Source organism: Gadus macrocephalus, chromosome 10, assembly GCF_031168955.1.
Source record: "Gadus macrocephalus chromosome 10, ASM3116895v1".
Classification (NCBI taxonomy): Eukaryota; Metazoa; Chordata; class Actinopteri; order Gadiformes; family Gadidae; genus Gadus; species Gadus macrocephalus.
In genome coordinates, this window is record NC_082391.1 from 15,301,614 (window position 1) to 15,327,493 (window position 25,880).

At 49.9% G+C, this 25,880-nt stretch overlaps 1 protein-coding gene across 2 annotated transcripts in view; it reads right to left on the bottom strand.

The window, feature by feature from the left end:
* Nucleotides 1-5,872: 5,872 nt before the first annotated feature.
* Nucleotides 5,873-25,880, bottom strand: part of atp8a1 (ATPase phospholipid transporting 8A1) — an 89,840-nt gene continuing 69,832 nt past the window's right edge. The window contains exons 27-33 of one of the 2 annotated variants that reach the window (XM_060062738.1): nucleotides 24,745-24,855; nucleotides 18,456-18,530; nucleotides 16,489-16,611; nucleotides 9,643-9,721; nucleotides 8,146-8,207; nucleotides 7,807-7,863; nucleotides 5,873-7,075 (exon numbers count right to left, since the gene is read on the bottom strand). In XM_060062738.1, coding sequence (XP_059918721.1) covers nucleotides 6,671-7,075; nucleotides 7,807-7,863; nucleotides 8,146-8,207; nucleotides 9,643-9,721; nucleotides 16,489-16,611; nucleotides 18,456-18,530; nucleotides 24,745-24,855 — 912 coding nt within the window. In that variant the 3' untranslated portion in view covers nucleotides 5,873-6,670. The remainder of the gene's footprint in view (nucleotides 7,076-7,806; nucleotides 7,864-8,145; nucleotides 8,208-9,642; nucleotides 9,722-16,488; nucleotides 16,612-18,455; nucleotides 18,531-24,744; nucleotides 24,856-25,880) is intronic. The other variant, XM_060062739.1, reaches the window with a different exon arrangement.

Sequence of the window (25,880 nt, forward strand, 5' to 3'; positions counted from 1 at the left end):
GCCGACCTAAATTCGCACATCACGCTAGCCCGCCAAGACAAAGAAACACAAGCCGATGAGATAGCTGTTCGCTCGGATACAAAATCCCTCTCGGATCACAACACAAACCCTAGGTCTTCATAACAGTCTTTGTCAGGCCTTAAAAACACTAGATCCATCTGAATGAGGCCATCATCAGGACGAGTGAGAGGCGTGGATTTGGATGGGGAGAGTGTGTGTCAGGGTGGGTGGGTGGGTGGGTGGTGGTGAGGGAGCATCTGGAGCCCAGAGGGGAGGGAGGGGGGTCACCCCAGGCGTGGGTGGAGCCCCATCAACTCCCCGGGAGAGGGCCGTGTTTGCTTTGGCCCGATTGCATTGAAACGATCTGTCATTACGTGTCAAAGAGCAGAACGCGCGCTCCTCGCATTGCACGCTGGGCCTTTACACGCTTGTGTCACTTGTTCAAACTGCTGGGGGCCCCAGACAATGTCCTTCCTGTAACCTGAGGCACGCAGGGCCATGGGAAGGAGCCATGGAAGACACACACACACACACACACACACACACACACACACACACAAGCAAGCAAACACACACACAATCAGTGTCAAACATAAACACACGCATACACACGTGCAATCAGTGTCAAAAGTATTAAAGTGTTCAGGTGCGCTCAATGAGCTAATCTGTTGGTCATTACGAGCCGATGGGCTTTGATGTCTGTCACAACACGGGGGAAGGAGGAAATCCCAAATGACTGGAAATCAAAACGTCTTTCCTACAGTCTGAAGCGCCACGGCGATGAATGGAGCTCTACTATGTTCCCAGGCGACTGAAAATATAGACGATTAAGGAAAATTGCACGAGCCCACAGGACACTTTGACGTCAATTTGTAATTGACCCGGGCCCAGGAGAAATGTCCTCTATCCTAACAGAGTGAACATTTTATTAGATGTATAAGAATTAGAAGAAGTATTTGAAACTTTCATGATAAGTATCCTTCAATAAGCCCAGGGTGTATGCTCTGTATATTAAATTAGCGACTGCCTGAGGCCCTGAGAGATCAGGAACCTCCACATATTTAAAACCTTGGCCCAAACAGACCCTCCTGTCCTAACCGACCCGGAGAGACCCTCCCAAACCAAATAGGGGGCGTGTGGTCCATGCCATTCTGGACCAACTTCCTTATGACACTGCTTTAAATGAACGGAAAACTTTTTTTCAAAATAAAAGCGCAGCAAAAACCATCCACAGATGTTTGTCTGTACCGGGACGTTTTGAAGGGAAGCCGCCTCATACCCACTGAGCAAGCAGTGACTGATGCATGTTGGTGATGGCTCATACCACGGGCCCCAGGGGAGGGGAGGCAGAGAAGGGGTCAGCTCGGGGGGGGGGTTGTAGAGAGAGAGGGGGGCTGGTGAGGGGAACGGGAGTTTCAGGGCAAACTAATAAACTTGTCTGGTTGTGCAGACGCTTCGCCACGGTGTGATGTTTTGACAGGCCATCCAGACTCCTCATGGCCAAGAGGACGGAGACGCATACACTAACGCACACACACGAACACTAACACAAACACACACCATTTACGCAAACACACACAAACGCACACATGACAAGTCGTGCAGACATACAGAAAAATAAAAAGACAGACAGATAGGCAGACAGAAGGACACACACAAACACAAAAATTAAATAGACAGACAGACACTAACAACCCAAACATGCCTGAGCTAAGACACAGCATACGAATCCACCCCCCCCCCCCCCACGCTGCTCTGCAAAGACAGAAACCGTGTCAGCCATCACAGAGAACGGTGCGAGCGAAACACACAATAAATCCAACCAACCCCGCCCCCCCCCCCTCCAAAATATGGGAAAGACATTTCAAATCAAACGCCAACGCATAAATCTGCACCAGGAGGACGTCAGCGGCAGGGATCCTTAAGTCTGCGCACGCTGGCCCTTAACCATGACCATGAGCGGGAAGCATTGATCCAGGGAGTACATCACGCAGGGAGGAAGGCCAGCCAGGCCTGGGATATAGGCGCTCAGTGATAACAAGCCCAAGAATGTTAAGGCAGGGCCATTGTGATGGTAAACACACGCAGAGGCAATGTCCCGCACCAGACACACCGACCAAGAGAAGCCCTATGCATCACACACACACACACACACACACACACACTAGCAAGCACGCAACTGCATAACATGGTTCACACACAGATGCTAACGTAAAGACGCGCACAGACACACACCTTTTCAACTGCAAAATAAACACACTCATTGCTGATAATGGGGTGTCAGTGAATGCTAATATTGAGCCAGAAGAGGCTGAATACGCATCTTATCAGGGAAGGGGGGAGGGGGGGGGGGTCACGCTCCTGTCCCAACAGCCAAATTAGAGCGGCTCCACAGGACCCCAAACACAACAGGTACGGGGCTGCCAGGACATTAGGTTAAGAAAACAGGGAAGGACTGCTGTGGATTGGAGATTCTGATATGTATGTATATATATATATAAATATATAAGAGAGAGAGAGAGAGAGAGAGAGAGAGAGAGAGAGAGAGAGAGAGAGAGAGAGAGAGAGAGAGAGAGAGAGAGAGAGAGAGAGAGAGAGAGAGAGAGAGAGAGAGAGAGAGAGAGAGAGGCTAAGCTGTACATTGGGACATGCTGCACGTCCCAGCATGTGGCAGCTCTGAAAGCAGAAGAAGTAGTAGCAGAAGATCATGCTTCTAGATCATGATCATGATCAAGAGAAATCTGCAGCGCATGAAGACAAGCATGGTCCCTCACGCTTAGACACACACTTTAACCCAAAAACACACAAACTCCCCCTAGAAGTTGACAAGTGGGCCTCCGGGGCAATTCAGGGGGCAGCCAATGTGAGCGCAGCTGACCTGGGAACCCACACACAGGGGGTTCATCTTCCACCCTATGATGTGTGTGTCGCCGGGACCCTGAGCCCTTCGTCAGACCAACAAGGGTAATAAATCCCTTGGATAAACACAGCGTCTCGGCGTAGGTCTGCAGGGCCTCAGCGCCTCAGCTCTGCTTTCAGGATGGGCTCCCACCCATTTAGGAAAACACTAAAGCACAGGCCGCGGATCATGGATTGATTCTTCAGCGGGGCAGACACGGGGTCTTTATTTATCTCTGCGTACGTTCGGATCGCCGTGTCGGTGGGGAATATCAGTCCGCTCGTTCCTTTGTTGTACGCCAATACGCCTAGCGCCCGACCCGTCAGGACGTTACAGCACAGAGGACCGATGGGTTTTCCATGTGCGGGGAACTGGTGTGTTTTCCATGTGCCGCGGTGACGGATCCAACGTGGGCCCTGAGGGAGGGGAGGGGAGGGGAGGGACTCGCGCGTGGCTCTTTGAGAACAGAGCCACGGGGACCTCAGCCACACTGGAGGGCAGAACAAAGTGAACAGCGGAGGTGTCGGTGTCTGATGTCCTCGCGAGCGTTTCTCACAGGTTTAACAGTGATGAAGACCTACTCGGGGCTGGGGGGGGGGGGGGTAGGGAAGTGGGGGGGGGGGGGGGGGGAAGGGGGTCGTGAGGTGGAGCTTTAGGGAGGGGCGTTCTTTTTCTAGAATAGTGTCATGTCGTGTTTCGAGACAGAGATATATGAGGGGAAATTCTGCACCCTCCTACACTTACTTCACCATTACGAGATCACACCTGCACACACCATCTGTGTTACCAAACATGACCACACACACACGTGTGTGTGTGTGTGTGTGTGTGTGTGTGTGTGTGTGTGTTGGGCCTGGATACGGAAAATAACCAATGGGCCTGGGTTCAAGATGGACCTTATGGTCTGGGCGTGAGCGGGTTCGCTGGGGAGAGGTGAGGTTGGATAGAATTTGAGAGAGAGATTGAGGTGGAGGAGTTCAGAGAGAGAGCGAGAGTGAGAGCGAGAGAGAGAGAGAGCGAGAGCTAGAGGAAGAGAGCCAGAGAGTGAGAGGTGGAGGAGAGGGAGAGGTGAAGGAGAGTGAGAAAGGCGAGAATCCGAAATAGAAAGAGAGAGAGAGAGCGAAAGATCTGGGCCGGGCAGGGACATAGAACTCGCCCTTCCTACCTAAAAGTACATTCTGCCGAGTGCACACTTCAAAGGAGGTGGCGGGCCGATGTGCTGCCCCCATGACGTGCTGTATGCACAGCTGTGGGTGAACACAAACCCACATCTCCCTCAGAGGTAACGCAATCGCTCCCACCGCAAGAATCTCCCCTCATACCTCCGTAAATCCCCTCCATATCCCAACGCGGCGGCGGCGCGCCCTGTGGTCTGCCGCTACGCCGCACATCGTGCTCATATAGCGGAGGGAAGGTTGCTTGCCGCTGGTACCCGCGTATGGCCGTGTTTCGTTACAGACAGCGGAGCCGCCCAGGTGATATTTACATTTAGGGCGTTGAGCACATGCTTTTCGTCCAAAGCGACTTACAGCGGTTCGTACACAGACTCACACACCAACTGCGGTGTCAACCATGCAAGGTGGCAGTCAGCTCGTCAAGAGCAGTTAGTGTGAGGTCGGTGTCTTGCTCAGGGACACCTCGACACTCGGAGGGACGGCGAGAATAAGGGGTGGGGGGGGGGGGGGGGTGAGAGCGGGCTCGAGTGATGACAGCAGCGGGGACAGAGTCTACCTGAAGCGGCGAAGCGAGGTGTGGCTAAGCCGCTTAGCAACCGGCTAGTGGGGGAGTTGGGGATTACATCACTTGTGGAGAATAATCGGACATCTCCCCTTTGCCACCCGTGTCCGGGCAGCATGGATGGGGTACGTGGTCGTCGAGGGCGATGAGTACGATTCCACACATAAGCCCCACTGGGTGTCTCATGACCTCTGGCGGCTGTGAGGGACGAGGAGAGCTTGTGTAATGCTGACGGATGTGTTTGTGATCCAGCCTGTACTGGAAATGGTGTGAGGAGAAGAGGTCTGAAAGGGTTCTGGTGTGGGTTGCAATACTGGCCCTTCGGCGGTTCACAAAATAAAAGAGAACGAGGCCAGAACAAAATGTGGAGAAGACGTAGGGGAAGGAAAAGATGAGGAAAACATGTGAGAGAGGAAAGACATGAGAGGACACATGTTAAAAGGCACAAGAGAGAAATACATTTTAAAGTTTGAAAGAGTGCATCCAGGAGGAGTAGTTGAAGAATGAGGATCAAAGGAAGAGGGAAGAGCACAAGCCAAACAGACGGACTGAGACTGAGGGAGAGAGAGAGAGAGGGCGAGAGATACAGCACGAGAGAGCGCGAGAGAGAGACAGCATGTGAGAGAGCGAGTGAGAGCGAGAGAGAGCGAGTGAGAGCGAGAGAGATGTATCAGTCGGGTGGGGTTGACCCTCCTGCTCTGAGGCTTTCGAGGGCTCTCAGGTGGGGATGCCGTCTGATGTTTTCTCGGGTGTCAGGGGCAGAGCAGGGTGCAGTGTGCAGTGTGTAGTGTGTAGTGTGTGTGTGTGTGTGTGTGGGGGGGGGGCATCGGGTTACACGCTGGCTGCAGGGCGCCGTTCCCGTCGTCATCCAGTGCTGTGGGCAGTGGATGAAAGCCACGCACTTCTGACAGACTGCTTACTGGAGGACTAGCGGGTCGAGGGGGGGGGGGTGTATCTGCGTGTGTGTATCTGGGTGTGTGTTTCTGTGTGTGTGTGTTTATGTGTGTGAAATGGATGAGGAAACTAAGAGAAAGAAAATCAAAGCAGAGGTCCAGGCGGGGTCTGGGCCCCGAGAAGCAGCCAATGTGGCTAAACTCTCATGGCCAGCCAGGGGGGAAACAACACACAACACATGACTCCAGTGTGTGTGTGTGTGTGTGTGTGTGTGTGTGTGTGTGTGTGTGTGTGTGTGTGTGTGTGTGTGTGTGTGTGCATGCTAGTGTGTGTGTGTGTGTGTGTGTGTGTGTGTGTGTGTGTGTGTGTGTGTGTGTGTGTGTGTGTGTGTGTGTGTGTGTGTGTGTGTCCAAATGAATACAGTCCCAACGTCACCTGTGGATACTCAGGGGCGAGCGAGAGCGACGTAACCCAAACACATGGCTAATTGGCCCAATTAAGTCATTACATAACACAAGCCAGAGGTGGGACCCCCCCTCTGGTTCGGCTCATAGACCCCCAGTGTCAGGTTATACAACAAGAATCCCAAAAAAAAAATGGAAGAAAAAGAAAAAACGCACCCGGGTTGAGTTCACGGCGTCTGATGATTTAAGGGATCCTGAGGTAATGAGTGATGGGCCACGTCATGATCAAAGGTTTGTCTTTGTGCGACAGGAACGCACGCACAAAAAAGAGGTGTGTGTGTCTGTTACAATGTGTGTGAATGTGTGTGCATCCCCTCTGTATATATACGTGACCTGGGTTGATGAGCTTGTGTGGTTACGTCTGCTTACATGTAATCAGTGTGTGTTTGTGTGTGTGGTTTTGTGTGTGTGGTTGTGTGAGTGTGTGTGTTGCGTCTCGGTTAGCCCAACTGTGGGAATATCTGGCTAAGTGAAAGCTTCTGTGTGTTTTGTTTACGCCTCCTGAAGTGTATCCGTGTTCATTCGCATTGTTTACAGCAATAGTGAGACAGAATACACACGTGTTTGTGTGTGTCTGTGTGTTGAGATTGTGTGCGCCCTGTTTAGGCATCTCATCCCATTGTTGGGGTCCATCTGAAACTCGTCTCGCCTCGTGCTAGTAGCCCTAAATGTTCTGCTACAGCACGCGTGTCTTCTGTTGTGTGTCTGCTAGTGTTAGTGTCTCTGTTATAGTTTGTGCATCTGTCAGTGTGCGCTCTTGTTTGTTTGTTAGTCTTTTAGTGTTCCTCAACTGTTGTAGTTTGTACACGTGTCTGCTAGAGTTTGTGTGTCTGGTGATGTTGGTGTGTCTGCTAGTGTTCATGTCTCTGTTATAGTTTGTGCGTCCGTCAGTGTGCGCTCTTGTTTTTTTCGTTAGTCTTTCAATGTCACTCAACCGTTGTCGTTTGTACGTGTGCGATTGTTTATCGTTTACCTCTCCGGACATGTCGGGGGCCAGCGTGATCCAGGGCCAGAGGGAGGAGTAGATCCCGAAGAACACCACCCACAGGCCGATGCTGCCCCAGATGGCGATGTGGCTGAACTGTGGAGCGGCGGGACAGAGTGACACAGTGAGAGGCTTCCCCTGCTGCTGGGACCACAGGGTTACAGGGGGGAGAGAGGCCCCCCAGGGGCCAGGAGGGCTGACCTGGGGTACGAGTCGACGTCCTTCTGGTATTCTGCATTGATTCCTAGCGTTTAGCGCTCCGGCTCTTACCCGGCAAAGCGGATTACGGGAGCGAGAATGGGTCAGGCATCCCGACTTAAGGCCGCTGACATTGGGGATTTAAACCTGAACTTTTAGGCTGGGAGTTCAATCGCCATATATTTCGTTTGTTCTTGAAAAAATAAAACCTTCTCACCCTATTTTCTGCATTAGGAAGTAACATTTTATTAGTTCATTCAATTACCCTTCTAAGGGGAATTAAGGCCCAATCGCATTTCTACCCCTTACCCCTTCCCCTTACCCCTTCCCCTTGTTTTGAAGGCGTAAGGGGTAGAAATGGGATTGGGCCTAAATGTCCTGCATTGAATAAGGCCGGGCTTCCCCTGCAGTGTTTCCATACAGCTGTTTCCATAGTGTCTGCGTCATCGGACTGATACAGTAATGCTACTGTAACCTCTAGTCCCATTAAGAGAGAGAGAGGAAGAGATCAAAAGACCTCCACACAATTACTGACAGACAGACAGACAGACAGACAGACAGACAGACAGACAGACAGACAGACAGACAGACAGACAGACAGACAGACAGACAGACAGCACTGGTCTTACCATGGTCCAGGACGAGGTCTCTAGTCCGGCTTTCAGACAAACTGTGATGACCACAAACTATGGAGGAACAGGAGGACAGTTAAATACCAAACTGAACCTGTGGCTCCTCAAGCCAAATTTAACATACACGTTCAATCTGGAACAAAGAGTTCACTGGGACTTTAATCTGGAAATGTACCAAACCAGCTATTATCATTCATTATTATGCTTTGCACTCATCCGTCAAGCCACATCAGAGGAGAACATTCCAGTGCTTCCAGGACGCCTCAGTCCCTTTAACACACTAAACCACCGTAACGTAAACTGAGGAGGAACATCAGTGGAAGGAAAATTGCTTACTGTGTAAACCATGTTGCCCAAGAGGAGATAGTCGGGCGTCTTCCCGTTGCCAAACACCGTGTCTGTGAGGGGGGGGGGGGGGGGGAAATGGAGAACAGAAGCTTTCTGAGCATCGAGACAGACGCCCCCGATTTTAACAAGCTGTTCCTGGAGCGCTTGAGGTCTGCTTAGCTAGCCACAAGCTCGCTAGCTAGCCTCTAGCTCACTAGCTAGCCTCTAGCTAGCCAGAGAATAGCATCTTGCCCGTGGGAAGAAAAAGGAACGGTATGGATAAACTGAAGTGTGAAGGAATTCTGTTGTTTTTAATTTGCCTTTTCCCAGCCCCCTCATTCGGAGCCCAATGGGATTATGTTCCGTGAACATGGGAAAAAGGGAGAACATAGGTAATTACGTTCATTAATGCCCCGATGCGAGTGGATTCACCCAGGATTTCTCCGTCACACAACTCACAACTATTAGGAGTAAGGCTTGTTATTGGAGGCCGCCGCTTAGACTGAAGAGTTCGGGCGATTAATCACAGCGGGAATATTTTGACATGCTGGCTGATTCTGGTCAGACCGACCAACGGACGACGAAACCAGGCTGTTCTGCCGACCACACGGCAGCTGACTTAAGAAACCGACGAATCCCCCGCCTTTAGTCGTCTTTATCGTTTTGTTGGGAAGTGACACGAGATACAGAATAAAAAAAACAGATTATTTTTATATAACTTCAATAAAATAAAAACCTCCATTCAAACTGGGGCGTGGGTGAGTCGGAGAGGGCCGGGAGAGTGAAACATAAGTCTGTAGCGCGCGACCGCGGGGTCATGTGACCCGGCGTGCAGTGATGCTCCGCTGACAGCCCGTCAGTCACGCGGAAGGGGTTTGGCGCCCTTTGTTTGGGGAGCAGGGCCAAGCCTGTGTGGTCCGGCCGGCCGTGACCAGCCAAGACTTACCACCTAAAAGGCCCCCCTATTCCCCCTCACACACACACACATATATATATATATACAGAGATACACAAACACACACTCACACATACATAAATACATACACGCACACACGGCAATGACCTGAATAAATGTAAGTGGGCATGTGTTTGGCATGGCACGGTAAGTCCCCGTGAGTGATTATGAGAAAATAAATTCCCACAATTTCAATATCGCAGCCAACCTGCGTATGAAAGCAACGGGCATGCCTGTTAGAGTGTGTGTGGGCCTCCTAGTGTATGTGTGTGTTTGTGTGCGTTTATCTGTCTCTATGGATGTCTGTGTGCACATGCATGTGTGTGTGAGAGTCTCCCCGTCTCCACAGAGCACACACATGTTTGTAATTCATGACTGGAAGGTTGAAGAGGGAACTAATTAAGACAAAGTATGTGTGTTTTAGTGTCCTCCACCTCCTCCACCTCCTCCTCCTCCACCTCCTTCTCCTCCACCTCCTTCTCCTCCACCTCCTCCTCCACCTCCTACTCCTCCTCTACCTCCGTGGGAGGGGGATCCCGGGACCTACTCACCATGCTGGAAGGCTTTGAGGGGGAACCAGAAGAGGATGACGGAGTGGAAGAGGCCGTTCAAACAATGGGCCCAGAAAACCTGCCGGAGAAGGAGAGAGAAAAGAGAGAGTGAACAAAATGGAGCAGAATTAGCAAAGGAGAGTGGGAGGCAGGGGGGCGGGGTGGGGGAGGGTAGTTGGGGCGGGGGGGGGGGGGGGGGTGGGGGAAATCAGCATTTTAAGTGGCAGAGAATCTGAAAGAGATTCCGGCGGGGAGACAAAGAGATAGTTAAGGGATGGTGCCTTTAGAGGGAGAAGCAGAGGGTTGAAGCGGTAGAGAGTTGAGGAGGAGCAATGAATTACAAAAAGTTAGAAAAATACATTTTAGGAAGGAGGAAATGCACAAGAGACAGAGAGCGTAGGAGACAGAGAGCGTAGGAGACAGAGAGAGAGAGACAGAGAGACAGAGAGAGAGAGACAGAGAGAGACAGAAAGCCAGAGAGACAGAGAGAGAAAGATAGACAGAGACAGACAGAGAGTGTAGGGTAGTGAAAAAATAAAGCATGAGAAAAGGGTGCGGGTAGCCTCAGCCTGCCGGTCGACCTCTGACCCGGGCCTTTTGTCTGGGCCCAGTGCTAGGCTAAGTGGCGGTTTTGTAGGGGCCTCCGCACTGAATGGCCTCCCCGCTGACAGATACTTTGTATATCCCCCGCGTGTTTGTCACCAGAGAGAGGGTGCTGAGTTTGTGTATGTAAGTGTGCATGTACGTGCACACGTGCGTGCGTGTGCTGGCGTACACACACACACACACACACACACACACACACACACACACACACACACACTGCCTGTGTGTGGTTATATATACGTTTTTCATTTCATTAAATCTCATTTGCACATTTAGGTTTCATTAAATCCCCTCTGCACATTGAACAAGACGCTTGCATCAATCATCGACGAAAACCCAAAAATACTCAAGCGTAAGGCTGCGGAGGTTGAAAAGCAATACGGCGTATTGCGGTTTTAAACTCCATCGCCGGGGCGATCACTGTGGGGTGTTAATGTATGGCCCGCCAGCATCAGAGTTTCCCCTCATTAGATTTCATTACATTTCCCCTTTTTTCCTCCTTTTGGATATTAAAACAGGCGAGCCGGAGAGAGCAGAGAAATAAATTACAGAAACATGAAGAAAGCAGAGAGTGTGCCTGAAAACATACACACAGGAGGCCTTGAAAACGATTAACTGGGTTTTATGATAATTAATAAAATCGAGGGAAATCTGTGTGCGTGCGTGCGTGCGTGGACTTTGGATGAGTCCTTTAACTGAACGCGGCCTCCTCTAGAAGCACCTAGTTTCAGATGTACATTATGCAGGGCCAAACACAACACTAATGGGTGATGTACCATGAAACAGCCGCGAAATCCAGCCTGCCAAAGAGAGAGTGTCTGGCCTGCGGTTGCACCAATTCTCGCCCCGCCCTGACCAACACTAAGCCGCAAGGCACTCTGGGAGCCCAGAAGCCTTCAAATCCTGTCCAGTGATTCGCTCGGTACAAACTAAAACAACATTGACCTAGGCACTCAAATCAGTTATTTCGACAATTAAAAAAATAATTAGTCATGCTGATCCTGAGACAAAGTATGATTATTGAATGATATAATTTGTTTAAAATGTGCACAACTTTTAGTTGAAATCTGAACGTCTTTTAAATTGTATGGTTTGGAACATTACTTTCTTCGGATACGTTTTTGTGTTATTCATTTTAGTAAAATAAAAAACACTTGATTAAATTAAGTGGGAAAATAAAATAAAAATGGGAAGAAAAGTTAAAAGAAATGAATGAGGTGAGAGAATATGCTTGTTTACAAAAGGGAATGGGAAAATTGGAAATGAAAATAGGAACGGAGGAAGAGTGAAAGAATGGGGCTTTTCTTGCGGGGCCTATAATAGGATACCTTGGCCTCTGTGGCCTGACCTTCTCACCTCCGTATTGGCCTTGAAAAAACAAATCCGGTCGCCTAGCAACTCAACACCCCCGTTACCTCCCTCCCTCCCTCCGACTGGGAAGACACTGGTCAAAGAGTGGCCACCAGCACCCACAAGTCCGCCATTTCTGTGGTTTAAACATGTGGTAAATGGGCTCTCATAAGTCTCCTCAAACCCTAGCCCCGCCTCCTCCACAAGCCCCTCCCCCCATGCCCGACACTGGGAATGTAAACTCACGCCTCCCACCCCATTGAGCCCTAACCGACTCTAATAATGAATGCTAATGGCATCGATAAATGTTCATAATCATTTGTCACTGGGATATACCCCCCCACCTCCTCCCCTCCCCCCTCTCCACAGCCCCCCGGCAACCCGCTTCTTTCACTGCCATCCCAGCGGGTTGCTAAGGACCCCCTCGGCAGAGTGAATGCCCCGTTCTGTCCTCTAAAGATCTGGACCTTTGTTCTGATCCTAATTGCCCCAAAGAGGTGGACTGAAAGCCTGTACTTTACATCGGTCCAAATATTTCCAAACCCCTCCCGCCCCCGTCCCCGAAGCCCGGAACGTTCAAAACAGGAAGAGGAGGGAGAGGAAGAGGAGGGATAGGAAGAGGAGGGAGAGGAAGAGGAGGGAGAGGAAGAGGAGGGAGAGGAAGAGGAGGGAGAGGAAGAGGAGGGATAGGAAGGGGAAATGCCAAATGTAGAAGAGGGAGAGAGTTGGGGGGGGGGGGGGGGGGGGGCGAGAGGGAGAGTTAAATGCAAACACAACAGAAAGTATGCAACACATGTAAGAACTACATGTGTGGACACAAAGTGAAACACGTAGCCCCGGGAGATGACCGGTGTTATTCACTTAATTGTGAATCACACCCTTCCGTCCGTAATTCATCCGGTGAAATTAAACCTGGCTGTGCTCCACCGCCCACCTGGCCCAGATTCTTGGAGGACTTTGTCGTCCTCCCGTCCAACATCCCTGAACAAGGCCCCTCGCCGGTGCACCTCTGGGCTTCAAACATCCAGGCGGAGGAGCCAACCCCTCAGCTGTTGTTTCTACCATCTTCTTTCCCTCGCTGACTCTCTCCAACCTCCCAGCACTTATAAAGATGGTAACCAACTGCTCCTTCTATTCACCAGGAACTGCTCCACCACCGACCTTTTTCCACTTCATGCCTCTGCCCACTTCTTTTCTCGCACTTTCTCCCACGACCCAACCTCCCTCTTCTTCATATACCGTCCCTATCCGTGGCCACCTTGGCTCTCTGGCTCACCCCTCTCTACCTGACTCCATCTCCCTTGTTCCATCCCCCTCTGCAACGGTCACTCTTTTGACCAGTCTTCTGCCCCGGCCTCTCACCTATAAGCAGGCTCGCACGACTTCTCCAGCTCTGTGGTTGTCACCCTATGCCTGAAAGGGCGTTTGCAGGCTGACGACCCATTTTCCCTACCATTTTCTCCTCCTTTTCTGCCTGCACATCTGCAGCTAAAAGCTTTCTTTCATTCAATCTGAAATGAAATCTTCCTTCTTCAATCCCAAGAAAAACTGTCTTGTTAACTACTTTGTAATAGAGATTAATGACATGTGCTCCTGAATAGCCCCGTCCTGCCGCCTCCTGACACCACCTGTCCAATATCCCAACTTCCTCCAACTTCCTCTTCATTACTCTCTCCCGGTGCTGGCGCACATTTGGCAAGGCAGCTTTTGTCCCGGCTCTTGTCCTCTCTCGTCTAGACTAGAGCAAAACTCCCTTCAGGCCGGGCCGCCTGCATGTGCTTTTCGTCTTCCGACGCTTACCCAGAATGCAGCAGCCCGGCTGGTCTTCAGCCGACCCGAGTTCCCCCACACCGCATCATCCCGCCTCCGCACCCTGCACCGTCTACCAGTGGCTGCTTGGGTTTGATTCAAGACCCAAGTCTCCGGGCCCTTCCTACATCTAGGACACGGTCCACCAATACCCCCCAGCCAGTCCACCATGACCGTCAAGCGGCTTGGTACTGAGGGGGCCCCAGTGTTCGCACAAGGAAATCTTGTTTGTTTGCTGTTCTGGCTGTACACTGGTGGAAAGAGCTCCCCACAGACATAGGAAGGCTGACACTACACATCTTCTGTCATCGACTGAAAGCGAATCTGTTCAGGCAGCATCGTGGCCCAGGAAAATAATTTATAATGAATGTCTTGAAGCAGTTTGCTTATTTGATCAATGTTATGAACTCACATGATTCAAATCACATTTCGGGGTTGCGTCTGTACGGGTGAATGCACTTATTGTCAGTTGCTTTGGACAAAAGTATCGGCTAAATAAATGTAATGTGATGTAAATAATGTGAAACAGAGAGAGAGAGACAGTACATGGTCCTCCAGTGTTTAGGGGAAGCGGGAAATTACGAGGGGCCACACGAAGTGAGGGGACGGCGGGGCACCGCGTTGACTTGGAACATGTTGTGTGAGGAACTTGTAATTAAAAGTGAACTAGCTGGGGGTGTGGGGGTGGGGGGCGGGGCCGAAGAAGGCCACACCTTTAACTCTTAACACCCTCAACGTCACCCCCTTCCTCTCACCTCAACACGAACAGATCCCATTCACAAAGACAGTATATGTTGTCTACACAAGAGCTGGTCATTGAACAGAAAAGGGAATGAAAAGAGAAAAAGCTTTCAGGGGCCAAATTCCTGTTGGACTTTCTCGCCTCACCTCGGGCCAGCTGCGAGGGAAAATATCAGCGGGGAAAGGAGCAGGAGAAGCCAGCAATAACAACCTGCCCACCAGGCCTTGTCAAGCCGTGGCTCTTCTCGGGGATGTGAGGTCCAAACCAAATGGCAGCTCATTGCATGTAACTACTGAACGAACCAAACATCATTTTCCCCCATCATTTTCCCCATCATTTTTCCAACCATTTTAGCAGTATTTGTAATCAATGATTGGGGAAGGAAAATACATCCATACTTAAGATATTAAGCCTTTGTAAGCAGATTCCTTCCTATCTTTTTTCCCCACAGAATCAAAACCTTATTTGAGTGTGCAATGCAGATTCATATCAGGAAAACCAATATCGTAACAAGCGCGGTGTCCTTAATTCAATGAAAACTGATTTTCTGGTGTTACACGTGCATGAATCAAATTGAATGTATGCTCCTTTCTGCCTCTACGGTGAATCGCAAAACAAGAACTGTCCTGTGACTTTGAGTAATACCATGAAGTAGCTCTCCTACAATTGCTCAGCTGGACCAATGTCCCCCTGCTAATCCCTGAGGAGTATATTAACGCCATGACAGACAAGCCCTTATGCAAGCCTAAACATAAACAAGTATAAAAAAAAACAGACATCGGCCTACATGTCATTCGGATGCAGAGAGCGACCAAGCTGCTTACACATGTCCCGTCCCTGTCTTGTGTCGCGGGAGCCCGGCCTGAACACCGACTGAATGAACACACTCCCCAGGCGGCAGGCAGCAGCCAGGCCGAGTCTCCGGCCGGCCGTGTCAGTTCCACATGGGGGAAAGTCTTTCTCCCAGAACACGGCCAGCGCCTGCTTAAACTAATTGCGTAATTTCCCGCAACGAATGCCATCACACCATGACAGCACACACTCTCTCCCACCGCCATTCCCCCTCTCCGGACAAAACACAACAACTCATCTCCCGCCACAGGCGACCCCTGGTGCACCCCTCCCGTGGCCCCCGCTGACCCCCAGGGCCAATGGGCCTTTAATCCGCCTCCGTGCCCCACTAAGCAGGTCACCACGCCTGTGAGGGGGCCTTCAGACGGCGTGGAGAAAGGGGAAGACGTCTTTATTATCAGCAGGAGGGCGGAGGTGGCGGCTGGTAATGGAGCGGCGCTGGGGGACCAGACCCGACCAGAGCCCGGGGGCCCAAGGCTATCAGGACCCCCTGCCTGAGAACCGCCGGAGGGACGCCGCAACATTGACGGATGGGTTCAGACGGTGGGACAGGATAGCCAGCGCACACACACACACACACACACACACGCATGCATGCGCACACCACACACGTACATGCATACGTTCACACACACACACACACAGACGCATGCCTATGCACGCACACACACACACACACACACACACACACACACACACACACACACACACACACACACACACACACACACACACACACACACACACACACACACACACACTCTCTCTCTATGGGAAGCTTAATGCGCGAGTGGTTTTAGCAGTGAACATTTTTGCGTTGTTTTCATTGTTCGGTTATATTATGACAAGTAGTTGGGGAGTATTGTGCTTTTGGGGATGTTTTGTGTGCTTTTGCTTGGGGGTTTGGACCAATGAACATTATTTCGGTATGCAGTGACAGACGTTTTAAGAGTTATTAGACTGACTCAAGGGTTGAAAGGAGAGGGGGCGAGACTTAATTTGGTCAAAGGTTCGACCGCCAGACAGACTCAAAACAAACTGCTAAAAACACTAAACTGGTTAGAAGTTAACCAACAAGTTCACCCATTTAAATCAGTTTCAAACATTATTATATGACTAAACCCAGGCATGGACAACATCAATTGAGGCTGGTCAGATAACTGCTTGACACTGATGTGGTCAATGGGACTGGGATTCGTCTCTGTCACCATGGACATGAGGTTCAGTGGAGACTCACCAAGCAGACCAGACAATCCATATTAACGTTTAAATGTCCAGTGCAGTCCTGAGTAAAATATAGCAATCATTAAGCCAATATGAAAAAACGAATCTAACTAGAAAATTGGTCACTTTCAAAATAAATATGATAAACCACGAAAGAAGATGCTAGAAGTATAATGAAAACAGTTTAGAAAGATAATCACAGGCACAAAAAGACGACAAAAAAACAATAAAACTGACAATTTCAACATCGAGAAAGGATTTACCTTGGTGTTGAACCCCATTGCATTCTGTGAGGTTTTGTAGAGTTCTGGGTACTTCAGCATGTTCTCTTTCCTGCAGGAACGCTCAAATATGCCCAGAGTGAGAGGAGGTAGAGCCGTGAAGATCTGAATAAAACGTTGAGAGGTGACACACACATTTAGCACATGTTTGGGTTTCAATTGAAATGTTTGAGACGCAATTCAAAACAATTGAAAAATAAAGTAAACAAAAATGTCATACATTTAAACATTTCAAAAAGCTAAAACATTTCAGATAACAGAGTAAAGACAATATACTAGGTACAACTGACTTTTTAACAGGCATTTTGCGCCTTATACCCTAACAACTTGAAAGATGTTAGCGTTAAAACGAATTCCCTCCCCGATTCTCCGCTGTATTGTGTTGACGACACACGCCAACACTTTATCTATGTTTTCCACTATTGGCCAGGCCTCTCAGGCTGTTCATATGCAAAGGGCCGGGCAGTCACCAACATCTGCGCCGCTCCCCACTAGAGAGCAGGTATTTAAGCCCTGTGTCATTTGTAAGCCCTGCTGTAATGTTGTCCTGCCTGGCAGGTGGTGACAGAGAAGGGATGTTATTGTGTTCCTGTGGCTGGGTGGGGGGGGTGGGAGGGAGATGGGGTATGGGTGGGTCAGTGGGTGTTGGTTCCCCCTCGGTCCATCTGGGTCTGGGGCGCCCTCCGTGGCCCCCCAGCAGTCTGCAGACTGTCGGGGCCACGGGGCATGCTTCACTGGGCTCCTTTCTCATTCAGGGCCCGGGAGGATCTCTATTGAGGAGTGTGTGTGTGTGTGTGTGTGTGTGTGTGTGTGTGTGTGTGTGTGTGTGTGTGTGTGTGTGTGTGTGTGTGTGTGTGTGTTAGCGTGTGTGTGTTAGCGTGTGTGTGTGTGCGTGTGTGTGTGTGTAAGTTAGAGTGTGTGCGTGTTAGTGTGTGTTTGTGTTAGAGTGTGTGCGTGTGTGTGTGTGTGTTAGAGAGTGTGTGTGTGTGTGTGTTGGTGTTAGAGTGTGTGTGTGTAAGTTAGAGTGTGTGTGTGCGTGTAAGTTAGAGTGTGTGTGCGTGTGCGCGCGTGTGTGTGTGTATGTGTCCAGCTCACTGCCCCCGACAGACTCCCACTGAGCCAGTGGAATTCCTCTACTGTTCAGATGAAGTAAAGAGCATGGCATGCCACCGCACCCCCCCACCGCCCTGACCCCTTCACCTCCATCCCCGCACAGAGTGTTGATGTTTTAAGATGGTGGTTTATGAAGGAGTTAGCGTAAGAGCTAAAGCTGTGTAAATTCCGGCCGCTTCCTGCAAAGTCTGTGGCCAGTTGCCATTAATCAATGCCATTTGCCGAGCCGCGAGTCAACTCGTGTGTGGGCACTTGTCTCCTCGCACTTTTCTCATTCAGTGTGTGTTTATTGAATGCCGTGTGTTTAATAGACAGTTTAAAGTTACATTTCAACACCCGGTGAGCTAAACAGTGTGGTATTGGGCAAGAAAAAAAAAGGCAGATGCAGATTTTTGTCCTCTATTGAATGCATATTACAGATGGTGAAATATGAGTTCATTTAAGAAAGGGGCCCGTTACGGTGCCTTGAGAGACTCCCAGATACTACAAGCCAGTCGTTTTGCCAGCTTCCTCCGACCTATCCTCCTTTTCCCTCATTCACAAATGGCCGCCGTGGCCCAGCGGGCTCACTCGGACGAGCAGAGCTGTTGTTCTTTCAAATTCAACGCATAGCTGGGCCAGCCGAGGGAATCGGGAGCTGACAAGGGGTCGTTAATATATTTGATGGCTTCCAGGATGGCGATGACATGATCACGCCGTAAAAGGCAGCCAAGTTCGGGGATGTAGCGGCACACACGGGGTCCGTGCCCGGGAGAGTTTGGGGGGGCGGGCGTGGGGGACGAAGAGGGCTCTTTAACGTTAATGGAGGGACAAGAGTTAATCACAGGAACACTCACCACATTGTACAGGCCGATGCACCAGCGCTCGAAGAGGATCTGTCCCGAGAAACCGTTGACGAACGCAAACCAGATCTAAAGACAAGGGGAAAAAGAGAATCACAAAAGTATGGGAACAATGTGTGAGGAGTACAACTAAGGAGTGAAAAGTATTGGCACACCATTGCCTGTAGACATATCTGGTATATGTATATACAAATGTGCTGTACAATTTACTACATTTAACAGTAAAACTATAACTAAAATATTCATTTGTTGAGGGACTTATAGACCTCGAAAGACAGTTCTACGTTCCATGACTTGTTTTGCATTTCGTAAAATGCAAACCTCCTTTTAAACTCTGAGTCTGCGAGTGTGTCATGAAGGACGAATCAGTAGTAGGGCTATTTAAGGCCCTATTTAACACGTTAATATCAAGAGACCAACTGATAAGAAAATCAGGAAACAGCCCGTAGCGTTTGTCTTATGGCCACTGAAACGCAAAACCGTTCCAAACAGGAGACTCGCACAGGAAACGTACATTCAGAAAGAATGGAGAATATTCCCAGTCTACAAGTATACGCTTCTTCCTGCATCAACCCTGACCCCATTCAACAAAATAATTACATAAACAACCAAAAACACGTCTCCAATCAATGTTAAGAATCCCTCGTCTAATCCTGCGCCGTTTGAAGTTGTGACCTATGCCCAACACATCATTAGTCTGAGCGAGAAACTGGCTCCTCTTTTTTTTTCTCCAACTTGGCAGCGATAAAGGGAGGGAGGGAGGGAGGGGTTGGTGAGAGGGAATCAGAAACGCTATTCACCCCGGGAGCAGGGAGAGCCAAGACCTTTGAGATATTAATACCACAGTGTAAATCGTCTGCTGGATTCATAGCGGGATTACGTTGGGGACATACATCAGGCCAGGCGGTTCCTCTATGTGATCCACCTCGAGACATGGGGGTGACAGGCCAGGTTAGTTATGGGGCCCGAAATCAGGGTTTGGGGACCAGGGGTGGATGAATGAGAACAGTTATACTGCCCCGGGAACGAGAGAGTGGAGAACGGTAACACAAACCACATGTTGGGCAGAGATGGGCTCTATCAGTTCACGTCTTGATTATCCATGCTTATCTTAACAAAGCACACCATCGCTTCTTTCTATGGATGAAACGGAAAGCCGACCGTGTCCGCAATGTTAACGTCAGGCAAGTCAAGGGAATGTGCCTTTGATTTGAGTTATACCGGTGAAACAATAATCAATCCTGTGGAGAACACATGACCGATTTAAACACTGTTTGCACGTTCAGACATTGCCTTACTCACACCGGGAAAGAAAGATGTGACACCGGTCGTCATGGCATTACAATTCATTGAGCAGCCTTCGCTGTCATCACGAAGGCATGACCTTCGACAAATTTGCCGTTTTGGACAAAAGCCCGGAACAGTGTCGAACCCGGTGCCGCGGCGCTTTAAATGACCAGTCAATACCCGCCACTGGCCCATCCCAATCAATCCTTGAATCGTGTGAAAGTGTTACCCGTAAATAGATGTCCGCCCTCCCCCCAAACCTCAACTTATTCCGCTTAACAGAGGCGAACAGGGGGTGCATAGACGAGGCCTGCTAGCCTCTGTGTCCCAGCTACCCCCCCGTGACGACGCCCACTCATTCCAGTTCCCGCCCATCCTCCATAAGGGGGCACTCTACCATTATGATGGGGGGACGGACACGGGGGGGTGGGGGGGCGTGGACGGCCTCTGGATGCCTCAAGACAAGCGTCACATACAAACAAACCCTCAGTCTGTCAGATTATTACCCAGAAGGGATTGCGACGAGGACCAGAGGGCGGGGAAGATGGAGGCTGCCGTGTTGAGGGCCACATTCGAGAGGTGGTTGCTAGGTGTTTTGTGGGGGGGGGGGGGCAACGAGCAAGACGAAGGCCAGTGTCGTGCGCCAGGTTGAACATAGGCCAAACGAGGGGTTTGGCGGCCGGGTCAAAGTGCTGAATGAATTACCGGGCCGCTCAATGAGGAGTTCTGGGCAAATATATTGTTGTGCCAAGTCAAAGAAGACGGGCCATTCACAGCGCGGCCGTAACTGCTCCTGCACTGGTGAGTGTCTTGGCCAGGGTCCCTTTGGGTCCCTCTCCCTTTCTGCCTCTCGCTCGTCTCTTGTGGGACCAGATGCATTGATTCGCTCATTAGGGGAAGGACCAGGCAGGGCCTTTCTTCCCCCTTTCTTCTCCTCATTGAGCGCCGCTCAGTGGAGGGGTGTGGCCGGCCTCTCTCCCCCACTGCACATTCTGAAAACCAGAGTGGAGAGATGTGGCGCAGCCCAGAGAAAAGGGGGCCGGGGGGGGCTGGCTGTGTGGGGCTGAGGGGGTTGGGGGGGCTAAAGCCGATAAGACGAGCTCCCTCTGCATATTCATCAGCAAATCAAAAATCAATGATTCCTGAGGCTACGCCACAGCTCTTGGAGGAAGGGGAGGGGGGGACCAGGAGCCCTTGATACTCTTAAGGTCTTTTATCTCTTATGGCGTAGCACTGTGGCCTTTCGGGAATGGATCATGAAAGTCACGGACAAAAGGCCGCTGGGAATGCGAAAGAATGCGAAAGAAGCTCCATAAATATGCTGGAAATGTGTGAAGGTGAAAAGCACTAAGTCGCGCTACAATGCGAGTCAGCGGCCTTTGTGGGGTTTTGTTTTTCTCCCCTTGGACGGCACACTAGCAGTCAGCATGCGCGGCTCCTCAATGGCCGCCCTTCAGCGACCACACTGGGCCCCCGGACTCAATGAGCTTTCATGTAATTACCTCATAAATGCCACTTGTCTATCGGATCCCTTAGCGGCCAGCCGGACAATGTGTCAATCAAACATGAGCCAGGCCAGCGCTGTCGGTCATAGGAATCACGTTGCCAAGGCAACTTATTTTTTGAAGGTCTCTTGCAAAATTATTTTGAGGCTGATGGCCCGTTTCGTTTGGGGTTCCAAGAAACACACACTGTTTGAACGAGAACCACAAGAACGGCGGTTATGAATGGACGATGAAACACTGGGTTTTGTCAGCTTGTGTTGGAATAGTTGCATCGATGTGACTTGCGGTGTTAACAAGATAGATAAGTCATTACCCCATTCAAGGATGTTTACATTTGTTCAGACTGTGTCTCAAAAGTTTTCCCTCTGTAACACGTCTTAGCAAACAACTCAAACTCCATTCATATGCGACCCTCCGAACAATAACACAACTTTAATGGCACCGCCTGTCAGTCAATCATCCGGTAGAGTGACAGCTCCACTTCCTGACAATTAACCCTCGAATCGAAAGTCCCAGCAAAACACCAATTACAAGCCAGCTGCAATGATGAGAGCCTGGGCCAGACTTGCACTGCATACAAATTCATCACAATGGCTACAGAATCCTTCACCCCCCCCCTTCTCCATTTGTCTCTATAAAATAACTTTAAGGAGGGAGAGGTAGAGAGGGATTAAGTATAGAATAAACCAGTCATGGAATTTAGATTGTATCACCCTCTGAAACAGACAAGAGCGCTCGCCAAGGGAAAAATAAAATAGGAGAAAAAAAAATCCTGGAAAAATTCCATGATTCTTTGTTTTGCCAAGTACTCTGGGAGTCAACACGGAAAACATGTGCGTACAAAAGTAAACCTATTAGTGTAACAAATGTAGCTTTTACCGATACCCTGGGGTTGCTCCTGTGTCGGTTGTCAATGCCTTACAAAATGGGGGCGTTTGATATATCGAAGCAGCGAAAGGGGAATAAATCCCCTATTATTTACTGGAATCCCCTGAAGCAGAATTGCACGGGCAAGGAGGTGGCTGGGAAGGAGAAGGAGGAGGAGGAGGTGGACCGGGCTTTCAGAGACTAACAAAAGGTGTGCTGGGAATAGGCTCGTCTTACGGACAAAAAAGCCCAAGACGCACCAAACTAAATGCAGAACTTCATTTAAAGTTTTACTGGACTGAATATGGGGCCCTGCTGAGCCCCACAATGAAAAAAAGACAATGTACAGTTTCCGAAGCATTATACTGATTTGTGTTTTTTTGTGAAAAATCTACCAGCAGAGTGAATTGCAAATAAGTGAAAAAGAGGAAAGGTGCAGGGTTTTAATTTGATATTGGAAACTCTGCACACAAAGCGTGTACCATGCTAAGCCTTCTGATAAACGTATTGAATTGCACTGCATCAGCCCTCCGAGGGGTAATCCTGCTCTTCGTCCGGTTATGAGACAAAGTGGGCAGCTTAACTGAAATCTATTCGCTTTGCTTCTGTGGATTATATACAAATAAAAGTAAATCAATGAAGGAAGAAACTAAACATCGATATTCATATAAACTGTTATCAGCATTTTTCTTTGTTTACAAAATGTCAACAAAGTAATTCTATATATCCAACATGATCAATAATATAATAGTCTGACAGAAGGTTTTGTTGACACGCTGTTTTCCCCAGCCTGCCCAACAACAACAACAGAAAAGCCTGGTTGTGTAACTCAACCGAGACCCGTCGGGATCTAATGTCCTCCTTCAGAGTATCCCCAGATTCTCTACGCTCCGTAAACTGTTATGGAGATGGCCCGCAGGTTCAGAGGTCAAGTAGCATGAAAAAATAAAAATAATTTTAAAAGGGGTTCATATTTCTACGAGCGGGGTATGCGGCAGCAACAGTAGCCGCTCAGAAGCCCCTCTCTCGGTCTCATCAAAGACACATGGGAGTCTGGTCTGATGAAGAGTGACATTCTCCTAACAGGGTCACCGCTCGTCTCCAGGGGCCCTCGCCGGCTGGCCTCTTCAGGGGCCCCGGCCGGCTGGCCTCTTCAGGGGCCCCGGCCCGCTGGCCTCTTCAGGGGCCCCGGCCGGCTGGCCTCTTCAGGGGCCCCGGCCGGCTGGCCTCTTCAGGCGCCCCGGAACGGCTGGCCTCTTCAGGCGCCCCGGAACGGCTGGCCTCTTCAGGCGCCCCGGAACGGCTGGCCTCTGGAGCGTGCTCCAGCTCCTGAAGACGACCTGCTAGCCTCTGCTGATGTCTCACTCCAGAGCAGTGCCATTGCTTCCAGGGTCCTGCCTCAACACGGGAGCCCCCAGGCGGGAGGTACACCACGTCTAAGCCGATGGAATTTAAAACCACGACAACAACAATGTAGCGACCGTTTTATGAAATAAGTGTTGTCAATGTATCAGGGGTGTTCTGTAAGGGTATTAGGGTTGTTAAGATGTCGTTTTCCTGGGAGAATAGAGGCAGCTTATGAAATTGCCCGCCCCCCAGGGAGTACATTCCACCGTCTACATTACAGGGCAGAAATCTGAGCGTGGGGATCGGGGATCGTACACGAGAACATTTCCACCTGTTGGAGGGCATCATGAGAACTGAAAGGGGCGCCGCTTTGATTCAACTGTTGAAAGGCAGAGCTTTGAGTCACTTTGCACAACAGGGAATTGAAGTTTGAACAACATGCATTCGATGCAAATATTCAATTTGAATCAATACAGTAGGAATTATACGCAAACATTGGAGTCTGCATAGATAGACGCTGCATAAATGGAACTCGATCCGTCACGATTCACAAAACTATTTGTGATAAGAAGTATGATGGAAAACGCATAAGCCGTCTCCCTGCTACGAGGAAGGTATGTTTCCAGCGCTGATTCAAGACTCTCTGCAGACAAGTGCATAGCTCGTAGATCAAAACAGCACAGCACCCATCACGATGGAGATTAAGATAAAGCCCTTAACATGTCTAGGGACTCTTGCCTATACCTTTGAACCTGCTATCAGCGCTGGTTCTGCTTTCTGTCAAGTGGCTTCACACACACGTCACAGGCCGAAACCCCAGGCCAGCAGTGGGAGAAGCATTTCCCACAATCCATCCTGGCACAGACTAGAGAGGGTTCTTGTACCAGCCACCGCCCGTTTACACTTCTCCACAAGTCAAACGAGTAGAATAGGAATCGCTTTCATCAGTTTGGCAATCTTTTATGGCTGCAGTGCCAGCATAATGCACTATGAAAGTGTTCCAATTCCTGTGTCTTTACACTTAAAGGCTTGAATCGCTTTCACACATACTCACACAGCAACAGATTTCCAGTTAGATTGGATACATTCCAACACATAGTGGGTGTGTGTGAGTGCTCACCATTCATTTAGTGTTTTTTAAGGGATAGACACACAAAGTGGTCACGGTCAGTGACCAGAAAAACAGAAAGCAGGGATAATAATAATGCTGAGGACATGGCGATATGTGAGAGTCTGTTGCTGCAGCATCAGGACTAAATGAAAAGCCTGAGACCTACCTCGATGATGTAGAGGACAATGTTCTTATAGAAGCAGTACAGGATACACTTGGCAACGCGGTTGTAATTCCAGGCCCCGTGCACCAGCAGCAGATTCTTCAAGTATTTGAACTGTTTGGGAGGGAAGGAGGGAGAGGAGACACAAAGCCAAGATCAACGGAGAGCAGAAGTCGGGGGCGTTCATTGCAGCATTTTAAGGCCGGGAAGCCTACAGTGTTAACAGGAACATTTGGCTTAAGGAAACAGAAACAGTCCTTATAGCTGTTTGACAGTGGGGAGCCAAGGAGGGCAGACTCGGGGTGGACTACATTGACACATTCCAGCTGTTTTTGCTCACAGTTTGACCCTACTCAGGCTGGCGCTGTCTGGGGTTGTTGCAGAGGGGAGAGAGTGAGTGGGGGGTACGGATCCTACACTGAGAACGGTAGTTTAATGGCTTAATAAGCACATTGTGGAGGCTGAGGAGTCCACTTTCTATTCAAGCATTATCTCTTTGGACGATAGCCGTGATTAAACTGAAACAAGACTCTGCGAAACCACTGTTTTGTAAGAGTTGCTGATAAGATTCAGCAGCTAAAAACGCAAACGTTGATATCGAAATTCAACCAGTAACTCCCCGTAAAGTAGGGCGAAGGGGGTATCCTCTCCTACGGACCCCAGAATCATGACGCTCCCTCTCTGTATATGTCTACGGAGCAGATCTGAGCCCCTGCGCTATCCCTGAGCCGAGTGGCGGGCCTCCTGTTTGCCTGACCCTGGCTGTGTCGGATCAAACAGGCAGTTACCACAGAGTGGACCTGATGACAGACGGACAGCAGAGGCGCCTCAGCCCAGAGCCCTCCTCACCGACACTCCTCTCCGCTCCACCAGATACCAGGGAGAGGGGGCGGAGAAGGGGACTCTATGTCTAACCAGGCCTCTTTAAAAAGGATTACACAACCTGATTTTAAGAACACAACCCCCGTTCCTGAAAAACAGGTTGGGAAATAAACTAATGTAAGCGGGGGGGGGGGGGTCTTAATCTAATGTCACGGTGTGCAGATATTGTCAATAAACGTAATCCGCAATGGAATTCGGAAGACTTCGGAATTACGTCCAAGGATCGCTAATGCTAGTCGGCGGGCGACTTATTCCTA